The following is a 15,334-nucleotide window of genomic DNA, read 5'->3' as shown; positions in this document are numbered from 1 at the left end:
TGGCCTGAGGGGGGACGAGGTGGGACGGGAGGCTTCAGCCCCAGGGCAATATGAAGGCACCAGGCCAGCCTTAAAGGGACGGTGGCAGGGGCGGCTTGGCATCCTGGGCCTCCCTGCGCGGGACGGGGGACCTCTCCGCCCGCGGAGCCCCGAGGGAGGAAGCTCGCGCAGCCTAGTGCTGCCCCCTGGTGGCGATGGCTGGGATGGCCGGAGACCGAGAGCAAGGCGCATCTTCTTCATCTTCCCTCTCAAGAGTGTCCGGGCTCAGATGCACCAGCCGGTGTCCCAACCCTGCGTTATGGGGACCATTGTCCCCAAAATCCCCAGAGAAGGAGGCAGTCCCCAACTCCATCCCGAGATGTATCACCTCAAACCTACGCAAAGCCCCCTGCGGCCTGGGCCGTAAAATCGGAAGGATTTTAAGCCAAATGGGGTGGGCAGCTCATTGACACAGTCAATCTGTATTTGTGCAGCTCTTCCTGTATATGCGAGCTGGGGCATGCAGAGGGCAGAAAGCACACATCAAACCGCAGACCACAATGCACACAGAGATACAACGTGGTCCGAAGGAGACCGGGCAGGGTCGGGGTCGGGCAGGGGACGGAGTGAGAAGAGGGAGTGGGCAACGCGTCCCCAGGTGGCGGCAGAAAGGACTGAGCAGGCACGCCTCGCTGGCTGTTTCAAGACTCTCGGGTGTGAAAACCATGGCATCGGTAAAAGAGCTGCAGACAGAGGGGGTCAGAGGGCCCCCCGCAGGGGAGATGGAGCTGGAGCAGGCCTCCAGACCACAGAGGAGATACCTTTTTTCCAGGAAGACAAAGTCTCTGTGGGAATCAGGCACTTTTTCTCCATCAGCTGAATAACGTTTGTAACAATTCACAAATCTAATGTGTCTGTGATGTAAGTGGCTCTGATATGCCAGGCACAACTACCTTCATGCCCATATTCTCTGACTTCGCAGGAGGCACCTCCAGTTTACTGCCTCTCACAGCTTGGCCTGTTTCAGAGCTTCAAATATATAGGCTCATAGGAGACATACTCTTCTGAGTCAGGCTTCTTGTGCTCAGAATCATTTTTTGAGACACATTCATCTTGCTGAGTATACCAATAGTTCATTCCTTTCACTGCTGTGCAGAATTCCTTGGAATAAATATACATGATGTGATGATCCACCCACCTGTTGACAAATATTTGGTTGTTTCTAGATTTGGGGCTATTATGAATCAAGTTACTATGAATTTTTCGCATATAGGCCTTTTTTTTTTTTTTTTTGAACATGTATTTTTATTTCTCCTGGGTAAAAACCTGGGAGTGGAGGGAATTCCCTGGAGGCGGTCCAGTAGTTGGGACTCTGCCCTTTCACTGCCGAGCACCAGGGTTCAATTCCTAGTCAGGGAACTAAGATCACACAAGCTATGCAGCATGGCCAAACAATAAAAACATAAAGACCTCGGGGTGGAATTCCTGGTCCCAGGTGTGTGGATATTTGCCTTCAGGAGAAATTGTCAGTTTTTTTTAAATGATGAAGCATTTTACACTGACACCAGCAGCATAGGAGGGTTCTAGTTATTCTGCATGCTTGTCAACACTCGGGATTGTCTGTTTTTGAAATTTTGACCAGTGGAGGGACCTCCCTGGTGGTCCAGTGGTTAAGACCCCGTGCTTCAAAAAAAAAAAAAAAAAAAGACCCCGTGCTTCCACTGCAGGGGGAGCAGGTTCAACCCCTGATAGCGAACTAAGATCCCACACGGTGCACGGCCAAACATCAATCGATCAGTCAATAGCTAAGTGAAAATACTCCACTTCCCTCCAACTGATTTATAAATAAAAAATAAAGTTTAACCATTGGTAACTCAGCCTTTTAATTTGCATCTCCTAGATGAATGGGGATGCTGAGGATATTTTAACGTGTATGTTGGTCATTTCTGTATCTTCTTTTGTGAAGTGTCTCTTCAGGTCTTTTGCCCACTTTTAATATTGTGAGTTTTTCTTAGTTACTGAGTTGAAGGAGTTCTTTTATACTCTGTGTACTTGTCCTTTGGCCTGTAAATATTTTCTCCTGACCTGTAGCTTGCCTTTTTATTGTATCTATAGATGGTATCTTTTAAGAAGCAGGTGCTTTGATGAACTAGTCTTTCAAGTTTTTCTTTTATAGCTTGTGCTTCGTGCCTCGTGGTGTGTAAAAAGTCTTGATGCATGATCACATTTGTTAGCTTTCAGTTGCTTTCCATTTTTTGGTGTTGCTTTTTTCTTTTTGATGTACTTCCTTTTTAATTAGTAAAAATGATATGGTTTCAAAGTCAAACTCATGAACAAGGGAAAGAGAACCGGCTTCCATTTTCAACATTAACCATTTTAGTTCCTAATTAATCCTTCTTTTATTTCTTCTTGGAAATTACTTGTCTCTCTCTCTGTTTGCTTACATTGAAAAGAGTGCTATATAGGGAATTCCCTGGTGGTCCAGTGGTTAGGACTCCACACTTTCACTGCTGTTGCCTTGGTTTAATCCCATAAGCCACATGGCAATAACAAAAAAAAAAAAAAAAGGAGTACTATACATACATAAAAACACATAACTTCTTGTTTGTTTTTGGACAAGATATCCTGGAGAGGTTGCTCCGTAGTAATATATGAAGGTTTTCCTCTTTTTTCTCTCTTTTCCCCTTTCTCTCCTCCGTCTCCCCCGTTATTGTGGGTAGCTGAAGAGTCCCTATTTGGATGGACATTTGCGTTATTTCTAGTTTTTTGTTGCTACCCTGAATAGCCTGGCACCCACCTCACCTGATATTTTCGCTAGTCTATCTTTAGCACTCCACTGGGGTCAAAAGAGTCAGACACGACTGAGCGAATGAACACCAACAACAAATCTTTAGGATGGGTTTCTAGAAATAGTACTGCATGGTCGAAGGGTCACCCACCTGTAATGTACGTGTGCTCAGTTGCATCCAAAATATTTGCCACCCCATGGACTGTAGCCCGCCAGGCGCCTATGCCCATGCAATTCTCCAGGCAAGAACACTGGAATGAGTAGCCATTCTCTTCTGCAGGGGATCTTCCTGACCCAGAGATCGAACCTGAGTGTCTTATGTCTCTTCTGCTTTGGCAGACGGATTCTTTATCACTGCGCCACCTGGGCATTCTGTTGGATATCACCAATACCCGCTTCTAGTTCTTGTATGGGAAAACTTGTGTCCTGCCCCTTCCCATTCACCGTAACTTTTGGTTTCTGCCAATCAGATAGAAGCAGGGCTATCTTAGACTATCTTGGACATTCTGGAGGCATAATAAGAAACCATGGAGTATACAGGTCAGGTACATAGACGCCAGTTCGTGCCTTAACCCCAGCTATGCGCTTCCTGGCTGTGACCCTAGGTGGAGCTCGGAGCCAGCCCCAGCGTGGAGACCGCCCTCTATATCAGGACCATCTCTGCTGGCTGCTTCATGTCACCTATCATCTCCCAATGAAAATGCTGCCTTTACTCTCTGCACCGAACCCATTACCTGGGTTATGGCATTTGATCCCACAACAGCCCTAGGAAGTGGCTGTCTTACCCCCATTTTACAGATGGGGGAGCCGTGTGATGGAGGGTTAGAGAGAGTTAGGGTTTTGCCCAGACTCACAGCTAAACAAGCAGGAGAGGCAGCCAGACTATGAGGTGACATATAGACTGACACGTTTGTGCGCGCATAATACCTGCATGTTTACCCACACAACTGTGAGCCTATATTCATACACAGCTGTATGTGTGTGCTTGTGTCTGTGTGTGTATATATATACGTGTGTGTATTCCCAGGTGGCATTAGTGGTAAAGAACATGCCTGCCAAGGCAGGAGACTTAACAAACGCGGGTTTGATCCCTGGGTCGGAAATTTTCCCTGGAGAAGGAAATGACAACCCACTCCAGTATTCTTGCCTGGAGAATTCCATGGAGAAAGGAGCCTGGCGGGCTACAGTCCATGGGGTTGCAGAGTCAGACACAACGGAAGTGACTCAGCACATATATACATGTGTGTGCCTGTGTACCTACCAGCATTTCTAAAGAAGATGTGAACATCCTCACAGCTACGTCTCTGTGTCCATGGGCTGAATGAATGAACTGCTCACAACAGAATAACTTGCTCTTTTTTCTTTGACTATGCCATGCACCATCTTAGTTCAGTTCAGTTCAGTTGCTCAGTCGTGTCCGACTCTTTGCGACCCCATGAATCACAGCACGCCAGACCTCCCTGTCCATCACCAACTCCCGGAGTTCACTCAAACTCATGTCCATCAAGTCGGTGATGCCATCCAGCCATCTCATTCTCTGTCGTCCCTGTCTCCTCCCGCCCCCAATCCCTCCCAGCATCAGAGTCTTTTCCAGTGAGTCAACTCGTTGCATGAGGTGGCCAAAGTATTGCAGTTTCAGCTTTAGCATCAGTCCTTCCAATGAACACCCAGGATTGATCTCCTTTAGAATGGACTGGTTTGATCTCCTTGCAGTCCAAGGGACTCTCAAGAGTCTTCTCCAACACCACAGTTCAAAAGCATCAATTCTTCGGCGATCAGTTTTCTTCACAGTCCAACTCTCACATCCATACATGACCACTGGAAAAACCATAGCCTTGACTAGACAGACCTTTGTTGGCAAAGTAATGTCTCTGCTTTTTAATATACTATCTACATAACTTTCCTTCCAAGGAGTAAGCGTCTTTAAATTTCATGGCTGCAATCAGCATCCGCAGTGATTTTGGAGCCCCCAAAAATGAAGTCTGACACTGTTTCCATTGTTTCCCCATCTATTTCCCATGAAGTGATGGGACCAGATGCCATGATCTTTGTTTTCTGAATGTTGAGCTTCAAGCCAAACTTTTCACTCTCCTCTTTCACTTTCATCAAGAGGCTTTTTAGTTCCTCTTCACTTTCTGCCATAAGGGTGGTGTTAGTTACCAAAGATCAAACCTGGCACCCTGCAGTAGAAGCACGAGTCTTAACCACTTGGACCACCAGGGAAGTCCCGGATTCATACACTTTTAAAAATATTTATTATTTGGATGCATTGGGTCTTAGCTGTGGCACACGGGCTCAGAAGTTCCACGACATGTGGGATCTTAGTTCCCCGACCAAAGATTGAACCCACATCCCCTGCATTAGAAGGCAGATTCTTAACCACTGGACTGCCGGGGGAGTCCCCTGGATTCATATATTTAAGGTTCCCACCCTGCCCTCTGATCCCGGCCAGTTTCCAATGGGTCCACAGCATGGGAAGGAGAATTCTCCATTCTCCAATCTCTAAACAGTTCTCAAGCTGGGCCCGTGGAGACCCCGCCCCCTCCTGCAGGGAAGGGGGACAAAGCCCCCCCACCCCACCCCTGGCCACTGTGAGGACACACATCACAATGGCTGTTCCACCCGAGCCAGGCCCAGCAAAAGGCACTGGGGTGACCTGCACTCCCGCCTCCTGCGGACAGCCAGGCCACAGGATGGGGGCCTCCCGAGGCCAGCACCCGACTGCTCCGAGCTTGGAACCCAAAGCTGCCTCCACACCATTGCTGGAACAGACCTCCTGGGCCCCAGGAGGTTACTACGTCCAGGGTAAGGGTCTCTTCATTCAGCTGACACGCTGACTGCAGGGGCCCCCAGGCAGGGGCAGGGAGGCAATGGGTCCCCTTGCTGAACTGGGTCTGATTCCCATCCTCACCCCACAAGTCACATTGCCCCCGCCCACCCGGGGAACATGAGACCTGATGGGGACAAGGTGGGGCCCCCACGGCCTGTATCCTCAAACTATCCATAGACTGATGATGCCCCCATATCAGGTATGATGTGCTCCTCCACCCACAGCCCACCCAGGGGCCAGAGGCAACCTGGAATGCCCTGGGGGTGGGCGGGGAGGAGGGTCCTGGTCATGCTGCCATGGCCTCAGGTAAGTCCCCAAACCTTTTCTCATGTGAGAAAGGGGTTGGGAGGGTTCAAAGAGATGATGGATGTAGGGCTGGGCAGTCAGTAACCGGTCTGAGCTCAGAAGGACTTTCCAGCTGGTGGTCCCGGACCAGGTGGTTTAATTCCTGACCTTTAGTTTGTGCATCTGTAAAATGGGTACGAATTCCAGCCCAGTCAGGGCTGCAGGACCAAATGGGAGAGAAACCACCCCCAGTCCCACAGAGCCTAGACTGAGTGGTAGGAAGTGGGGAGGGCCTTCCTGTTCTCCGGTTGCCCCTACTCTGGGAGGAGGCATGGTGGGGGACAGCCCAGGTGATCCCCCTCAAGCCTTGAGACTCCTTTCAGAGAGGACCAGGTCCCCACACAAAGCCCTGGAGAGGTTTCCAGTAAAATCACACAGGGACCCCACCCATCGCCCACACTGGTTAAGATTCGGGGCTTCCCTCCTCCCCTCCAGACCCCCCTTTGGATACCTAGAATCCCAGAATTTCCTCCTCCAAACAGCCTCCATGCCTGCTTCCAGGGCCTGGGAGAGGAGGCTTCCCAGGGCCCCGGGGGTGGGCCGAGGGCTGACGCTTGGGAGGCGAGGGGCTGAGCTCCCGGTAGGGCAGGAGGGAGACGAGGCTAAAGAAGGAGGCCGGCCGGGGGCCCAGAGAGTTCTTGGAAGCAGCAGATGGAATGCTGCATCTTCTGGAGCCGTGCTGACCAGAGGGAAGGGGCGCGGCACTCAGGATCCTGTGCCCAGGAGGCAGGCTGACTTCAGTTCCATCCCTGACCCTGACGTTTGTGCTGGGTGACGTCAGGCAAGCTGCTTAACCTCTCTGAGCCTAGCTTCCACACCTGCAAAACTGGAAGAACGCCGCAATCTACCTTATTGGTGTTTTGGTGAGAGCAAACAAAGTAAGGCACATGAAGAGTTCAGCACAGAGTCTGGCACATAATAAAGGCTGATTATGAAAGTGTCAGTCACTCAGTCGTGTCTGACTCTCTGCAGCCCCCATGGGTTGTAGCCTGCCAGGCTCCTCTGTCCATGGGATTCTCCAGGCAAGAATACTGGAGTGGGTTGCCATTTCCTTCTCCGGGGATTACAAAAAGAAGGAAAGAAAGAGAAGGATAGATTATGGGCTCCGTGTTATTTCTGCAGCCTCAAGCCCCTGGCATTGCCTCCAAGAAGAGCTTGCATCCTAGGACACCCAGAGCAGAGTGGGGTCAGAAATGCCTGGGTTCAAATCCAAGCTCTTCCATCTGCTGGCTGAAATACCGCTGGCAACTTGATCCACCCCTCCAGGCCTCAGCTTTCTCTCCTGTAAAATGGGTCCCTGCCTCAGACCAGCCAAGTTTTCAGCTCAGCACCTGGCACTCAGTCAGCCTTCTAAGGGTCTAAGGGTGTTCTTCCTTCTTTTCTCCTTCAAGGACCTCCTCCTCCTTATTCTCCTTCGCCTCCAGGACTTGGAGGGCCTCCGCCTCCTCCCCTCATGTCTGTTTATCCAGGTGAGTGTTCCTGCTGTCTCCCCATCCCCTCCTCAACGCCCCCTTCCCCAGGCTTTCCCTGCCCTGACCACTCGCCAAGACTGTCCGAACAGCACCTGCTCTGGGAAGGCATATGTCCTGCCCCCGAGCAGTGTGACCTCCCCCCAACAGCTGTGACCACCACACTGCCCACGGCCTGGAGCCCTTCTCTCTGATGTGCAGTCATTGGTGGACGGGGTTGGGATACAGTAGGTGCTCAGGAAATGTCTATGAAAAGAAGCCCTGTTCTCAACTCTGCGAATCCATTGCTCTTGAAACCAAAGAGGAGAGGAATTCGGACCCCACCCAGCCACCCACCCAACCTTATCGGGTCTGGGCTTTGGGGAGATTTTTTTTTTTTGGCTTCACTGTGCGGCGACTTGTGGGATCTTAGTTCCCCGACCAAGAATCGAACCTGTGCCCCTAGCAATGGAGGCATGGAGTCTCAACTTCTGGACCACCAGGGAAATCCGGAGGTGGGGGAGGGATTTTTAAATAAAGAAAAAGCTTGAGAGCTGCTGGGCTGGGTTGTCAAGTCTAGTGTGAGAGAGTGAGCTTTAAACCATGGGTCACCCCTGTCTAGACAAATGTAGTTCTTTCCCTTGGTTTCCTGCCAAACTAGGGGTGAGGGTGGGACCCCCACATTAGATCCCAGCTCTCCAAACCCCAGCACCCCTCCCCTCGGCCCCTGGGGAATCCAAAGTCTGTAACGGTCATAGGCCCCTCCTCATGGCTCAACAGTCCACCCAGACCATACGCGAAGCCTTCCGTCTAGAGCGTGAAAACTCCCTGGAATCCTAGCTTCTTAACAAAATATTCAGCCACCACCAAAGACCTCACCTCTCTGCACACCCAAGATTGTAAAAATGGTTGTTGTGTTTAAAAAAGCTAAATACAGATCAGCTTTTTTTTCTGGAACCCCCACCCCAGAAAAATGCTGTGCCTGGGTAAGAGGAGGCAAGAATACCAAAAGGAAGTTTTTTTAGGGGGTTGCTGTTTTCAAGCTACTGCTTCCCCAAGGGTGTCACTTGGAGTTATTGCTTTAAAAAAAAAAAAATGGAACTATTCCTCTACAAACACCTGTGAAATAAATGCTGGAGGCTGGTGGGTAGGGGGTGGTGCAAGAGGGAAGCTGGGCCCATCGGGATGGCCTGGGGGGATCAGGGGAGCACGGAGAAACTGCAGATGGGGCGAGCCCCCCGTGGTGGATACAGGGTGGGAGGAACGGGGTTATGGCGTGGGTCTGACATGTCCCTTCCCTCCCCCTTCCCCAAGAACTGTTCAGGGTGCCAAGGTTGTTGTCCCCAGATCCGGTACAGTTCACGTGTCCATACTGCATGAACCGGATCATCACCGTGATCACGCCGGTCCCAGGCGTGCTCACCTGGCTCCTATGCACTGGCATCTTCGTGGCCGGGTGAGTGGTTCCCCCTCGCCTCCGCCGAGGCCCTGGGCATCCGTGCTGGGAGCCTGCTGGGTTGGGGCAGGGGGCTGGCATGGGGGCTGGCACGGAGGGAGGGGTGGTTTCCTAGCCCACCTTGCTGGCCGGGCAGCCCCAGGGACGGGGTGGGGGGCTCGCAGGCTTGGCTTGGCCCCCGGTGAGTCCCCACTGCTTCCGAGGCTGCAGGTGCATCTTGGGTTGCTGCCTCATCCCCTTCTGCATGGACAGCTTGATGGACGTGAGGCACACGTGCCCCGTGTGTCGGAAAGAGCTCTTCCTCTACAAACGCCTGTGAAATAAATGCTGACTAAGCGACTGTTGTCTGCCCACGTCTGTCTGCCGGGGGAGGCCGGGGGAGTGCTGGCACACAGGAGGTGCCCTGTACTGACTGACCACTGAGGGGCTGACCGATGGCGTGGGTAGTGGCCCTCCCTTCTCAGGCTCCACCCTCTTCTTTCCTTCCTGACTCTTTCCCATCAGACTTCCCTGATGGCTCAGATGGTAAAAAATATCTCCTTGCAATGTGGGAGACCTGGGCTCGATCCCTGGGTCGGGAAGATTCCCCTGGAGAAGGGAATGGCAATCTACTCCAGGGTTCTTGCCTGGAGCATTCCATGGACAGAGAAGCCTGGTTCAGGCTACACTCCATGGGGTCACGAAGAGTCGGACATGACTGAGCGACTAACACTTCTTCCGTCAGTCAAGCTTCGTCGTTTTGTGACGTCTCTGCAACTCCAGCCAGGCAACCTGCAGAGCCGCACCTGCCCTTCAAGCTGGCAGAGAGCCTGTGAGCTCCCCCGGCTAAATCCCACATCCTCTGGGCACTTTGCTCTCTTCTCTACCTGTCTGGGTACCCTTGAGGCTCAGGGCTTCCCTTGTGGCTCAGAGGTAAACTATCCGCCTACAATGTGGGAGACCTGGGTTCGATAACTGGCTTGGGAAGATCCCCTGGAGAAGGGATAGGCTACCCACTCCAGTATTCTTGGGCTTCCCTTGTGGCTCAGCTGGCAAAGAATCCTCCTGTGATGTGGGAGACCTGGAGTGGGAAGAGCCCCTGGAGAAGGGAAAGGCTACCCACTCCAGTGTTCTGGCCTGGAGAATTCCATGGACTCTATAGTCCATGGGGTCGCAAAGAGTCGGACATGACTGAGCGACTTGGACTTCCCAACCTGCCTGGGCCCTCGGCAGCCCGGGCCCTCCCTGCCGCCTCCCCTGTCCAGCAGTGCTGCTCTGGCCACATCTCGTGCATCCTCTCAGCACACCCTGCTGGCCTGCGGTCCCCCCACCCCAGGGTCCTGTCTCAAGCCCTTTCCCTACTCAAGCCGCTCCTGAGGTTTCCATTCTCACCTCCTGTACCCCACGGCCCTCCCCGGATGCCCAAAGGCCCCCCAAAACCCATCAGGTCTCCAAGTCACACCTCTTCCCACCTCCGCAGGTGCTCCTGGTGGCTGAGGCTGGCACGGCCACCTCTCTGCATCCCACAGCCCTCAGCCCCTCTCTGCACGTGCCCTGGGTCCTGTCCCCTCTGCCCTGCAATGATTTCTTTACCTCCCTGCTCCCCTACCCCTCTCTTCCTTAATGGAGGCGAGAGTCCCTGATGGCGTCTCCCAGCTCCCAAGCCTTGACCTCTCCTCCCGGTCCTCCCCGGTGGCCGATGGCTGGCACAGAGTAAGCGCGATGACCAGGAGCAAGAGTTAGGAACTTTGGCTCTGACACCGCCCAGTTAGTACTCACCACCCTCAAGACCAGCCTTCTCTTTTGCATTTTCGTTTGTTTATGTTTGGCTGGGTCGGTCTTGCTTGCTGTGTGCCGGCTTTCTCTAGTCGGGGTGAACGGGGGCTGCTCCTCCTGTGGCTCACCGGTTTCTCCCTGCGGTGGAGCACAGGCTTCAGGAGTCGTGGCCCCGGGGCTTGGTGGCTCTGCGGCAGGTGGGATCTTTCTGCACCAGGGATTGAACCCGTGACCCCTGCACTGGCAGGCAGAGTCTTAACCACTGGACCGCCAGGGAGGTGTATCCTGGGACCAGACTTTTAACTCGGGGCCCCTCTGAGGCCATCTGTGGCTCCTGCTCTGCTGTGCTCCAGCCAGCCAGAACGAAGAGAGACCAAGTGTTCACCCGAGCGTCCAGACTCTGCCACTGGCCTCTCCTGCGACTCCGTGCCAGCTCCCTTCTCTCTCCACCTGTTCCTTCCAGCTCCATCGCTGGCTCCTGGGTCTCTGTCACTTCCCCAGGCCCCAGTGACCCAGGTCCTGGAGGGGACAGGTGGGTTTTTGGGAGCTGGGATGAGGGGGCCAGTCTTCCCAAATCTCTGTTGACCAGTCCCCAGCAAGAGGTTTAATCCTTAGATTCCTTAAATTCCCTTGAGGCTACAGTAGAGCAGCTTTTCTGTCCTGCGAAGGAAGGAAGCCATGCAGGAGGAATCTGGCAAATGCTTAGGACGTAAAAAGGTTCCAAATTGGCTTCTGAGCAGGACCCCTCCTGGCTACCGTGTTGCTGGCCTAGGGGGCGAAGCCAAGTCGGGGATGGGCTGAACGTCACAATGAAGGGATTTTTTTCAAAAAGAATTTCTGTCTCAGCGTGGAAACGTATACATTATGCATGTGTGCCTGTCAGTCTCTTCAGTCGTGTCCGACTCTGTGCGACCCCATGGACTGTAGCCCGCCAGGCTCCTCTGTCCACGGGATTCTCCAGGCAAGAACACTAGAGTGGGTTGCCATGCCCTCCTCCAGGGGATCTTCCCGACCCAGGAATAGCCAGTGGGAAATATGACTCAGGGAGCTCAAACCGGGGCTCTGTGACAAACAAAGAGGGGTGAGATGGTGTGGGAGGTGGGAGGGAGGTTCAAGAGGGAGGGGACGTATATATGCCCATGGCCGATTCACGTTGATGTTTGGCAGAAACCAACACAATATTGTAAAGCAATTATCCTTCAATTAAAAATAAATTTAAAAATAATTTATATCATAAGGCATCTCCCCTCTGTCTTTATTATTATTATTCTAATTTTTGGCCACATAGCACAGCTTATGAGATTTTTAATTCCCTGATTCAGTTCAGTTCAGTCGCTCAGTCGTGTCTGACTCTCCGCGACCCCATGAATCACAGCACGCCAGGCCTCCCTGTCCATCACCAACTCCCGGAGTTCACTCAAACTCATGTCTATCGAGTCGGTGAGGCCATCCAGCCATCTCATTCTCTGTCGTCCCCGTCTCCTCCCACCCCCAATCCCTCCAAGCATCAGACTCTTTTCCAGTGAGTCAGCTTGTCGCATGAAGTGGCCAAAGTATTGCAGTTTCAGCTTTAGCATCAGTCCTTCCAATGAACACCCAGGATTGATCTCCTTTAGAATGGACTGGTTGGATCTCCTTGCAGTCCAAGGGACTCTCAAGAGTCTTCTCCAGCACCACAGTTCAAAAGCATCAATTCTTCGGCGATCAGCTTTCTTCACAGTCCAACTCTCACATATATACATGACCACGGGAAAAACCATAGCCTTGACTAGACGGACCTTGGTTGGCAAAGCAATGTCTCTGCTTTTTAATATGTTATCTAGGTTAACCAGGGATCAAACCAGGACCTCCAGCACTGAGAGCTCAGAATTCTAAACACTGGGTTGCCAGGGAATCCCCCGAAAGGGATATTTTCAGTTTTGCAAAATGTAACAAATATTACTCACTCCTCTTTTCAATTAAAAGGAATTTGCTAGAGAAGGGGTAGAAGTGGGAGAATTAAGAGGCAGAGGAGGATGAGTAGTCAGGTGGGATGGTCACTGAGCTATGGTTTATTCACCAAAACGTGGCAGCTGCTTCCGTCCCTGCTCAGCACCATCTGGGAAGGCAGATGCAGAAGCTGAGGCAAAGAGATGGCCAGTCTGGATCCAGTGACCAGATGGGCAGCCGGAACCTCGGCTCTGCCAGCCCGAGGCTCCTGCACAGGCAGAAAACGTCCAAGAGTGGGACGGTGTGTGTGGAGAGCGGAGACGTGGCGGGGGAGCTCGTGTGGAAGCACCACGTGGCCTTCAGGTGGTTGGCCCTGCTGGGATGGCACTGGCGGAGCGTGTCACACCAGCAGGGGCAAAGGACCAGTAGGGGGATGGATTTCTCTGGATCTGGGTGTCAGCCTCCCCGGAGACGCTGGCGGCTGCCCCTCTGCCCCCTCTCCCCGAAGATGCCCCGGAAAACCTGGGAGAGCACTGAACTCCGGGGCTGGCACCAGCTGCTAGACGGGAAGCTGGCTTCCACATCCAATCAGGGACCCATCTGTTTATGAGGGCACCTCAAGGCATGCAGAACTTCCCCGACCAGGGATGGAACCCATGCCCTCCTCCGCCCCACAGAGGAAGCGCAGAGTCGTAACCACCGGACCACCAGGGAAGCCCCGGGGGCTTTAGGGTTAGATGAAGCATCTGGGCTTCCCTGGTGGCTCAGTGATGAAGAATCTGCCTGGCAATGCAGGAGACACAGGGGATCCCTGATCCGGGAGGACCCCATGTGCCGAGGAGCAGCTGGGCCCATGTGCCTGCCTCCACTGCTGAGCCTGTGCTCTGAAGTCTGGGGATCACAACCACTAAGCCCCCGTGCCGCAACTACGGAAGCTTGCTCGCCCTAGAGCCCAGGCTCTGCAACAAGAGAGGCCGTTGCAACTAGAAGCCCACACGTCCCAGCTGGAGAGTAGCCCTCTGCTTACTGCAACTAGAGAAAAGCCTGTGCAGCAATGAAGACACGGTGCAGCCAAAAATAAACAAATAAATAAAAGTGTGTATGTATATATATATGAAAAGATGAAGCATCTGACACAAACCAGGCATCCAGCCCTGAGAACCAACTTCTCATTCGTAATACATCAGGACGGGGGCACCAAGTGGACCACCTGTCTGTACTGACCACCGGGGAGGCCAGGCAGGCTCACGGGTCAGCACGACCCCAAGGAAAGGGTGTTGACCTGGGACTGGGCAATCTGTGGTTTGGAGGCCCACAGCCCCGCAGAGGCACCCAGGCCAGGCGGGCCACAGTCACCGGGCCTGCCCAGGCCAGGACCTGGACCCATCTGCAGAGCTCCAGCCGGCGGTCTGATCCTGCGCCCATCAGGCAGCCTGCCGGATTTTGCGCAGATCTCCAGAGAGGTCCACGGGCAGGAGCGTTCGGTCCCACGGCCAACACAGTGCTGGCTGTGGGTGGTGTCCCGGACCCTCCTTGACCGGCCTGTTTCAGCCACCACGGTCCACCCACGAGGCCCTGCCTCGCTCCCCAGCAGTGCTCCATGAGCCCAGGGAGCCACTCCAGGCCTCTCTGACTCAGACTGCCCAGTGTCAACTTAAAAAAAAAAAAAATCCAGATTTTTCAGCTTCAAAATCTGTGCACAGGACGTGGGTTCAGCGGGTTTCGGGCTCCCCGCGGCCCAGACCCTGAAGTCTGTCATCCCAGAGCCTCCTCACTTGCTGCCTTGGACGACTGGACCTAGACCACCATTCCCACTTCGGTTTATTTTTTTGTTGCTTTTTAAAAAATATTTATTTGGCTGCGTTGGGTCTTAGTTGCAGTGTGTGGGCTTAGCTGCTCCAAGGCATGTGGGATCTTAGTCCCCGAACCAGGGATTGAACTTGCATCCTCAGCACCACCAGGTGAATTCCTAAACACTGGATCACCAGGGAAGTGCCACCCCTTGATGTCCGAGGCCTCAGTTCTGGGTCCCCAGACCTCACTGTAGACCCAGGCTAGGGCACATGGGAACCCATTCTCTTCCTGAGGCCTCCCCAGGCTCCTTCTTCATCTGAACCGACCTCCGAGGCTTGCCAGTAGGGACCAGGGCTTGGGCTGGAGGAGGCGGAAGAGGTTGGCCCAGCCTCTTTCTCCCAAAGCTCTCATCTTAAAGTGTGGTTCCCCTCCTTCCAGCAGGGAGGCCGGCACTCAGAAAGGGGTGGCAGTGAGTGTGGGTCTCAAGGCCAGCTCTGCACTCAGCAGGCCCTGAGTGCCCAGCCCGGGGGCTTCACTCACTCCCCATTCTGGTCACTTGCCTCCTTGCCGGCATGTGGTGTGCTCCGTGGTGACAGCCGTTATCAGGACACTTGCTCTGGTTTTCCCAACCACACGGCCCCCCCAGAGATGAGACAAAGAACACCCCCACCCCAACACAGGGGCACAGTGTGGCGGGCAGGGCGGGGTGGCGGGCACTGGGGACGCCTCCCGTGGCTTCCTGCCAGAGGCACCGCAGGGTCAGGAGAGCCAAGCGCAGCCGCTCTGCCATCCCATGTATCCGCCGCCTGCCCAGCACTGTTGGGGTGGAATGAACCCCAAACAGCAGCCCCAACCCACGCGGCGCTGGGTCTGAACGGATGAGGGGCCGCCTCTCTGCCGTGGGGAAGGGACCAGGCGAGGCTCCACGGGGCTCTGAGTGCGGGTTCTTTCCCACAGCATCTCACGAACTCCACATGCGAGCTGACTCGCTTCAGTCATGTCCGACACTT

General features: G+C 53.6%; 1 protein-coding gene across 1 annotated transcript; it reads left to right on the top strand.

Annotated features, from left to right (window-relative positions):
* Positions 1-5,460: 5,460 nt before the first annotated feature.
* On the top strand, positions 5,461-9,170 carry LITAFD (LITAF domain containing). Its single transcript, XM_088832865.1, has 4 exons — positions 5,461-5,572; positions 7,334-7,411; positions 8,705-8,846; positions 9,050-9,170. The coding sequence occupies exons 1-4, from the start codon at positions 5,461-5,463 to the stop codon at positions 9,168-9,170; spliced, it is 453 nt and encodes a 150-aa protein (XP_088688991.1).
* The last annotated feature ends 6,164 nt before the right edge of the window (positions 9,171-15,334 follow it).

Source organism: Moschus berezovskii, chromosome 27 (genome assembly GCF_049115385.1).
Source record: "Moschus berezovskii isolate FMDL1 chromosome 27, NW_MosBer_1.0, whole genome shotgun sequence".
Taxonomy (NCBI): Eukaryota; Metazoa; Chordata; class Mammalia; order Artiodactyla; family Moschidae; genus Moschus; species Moschus berezovskii.
This window is presented reverse-complemented; position numbering and strand designations above follow the sequence as displayed.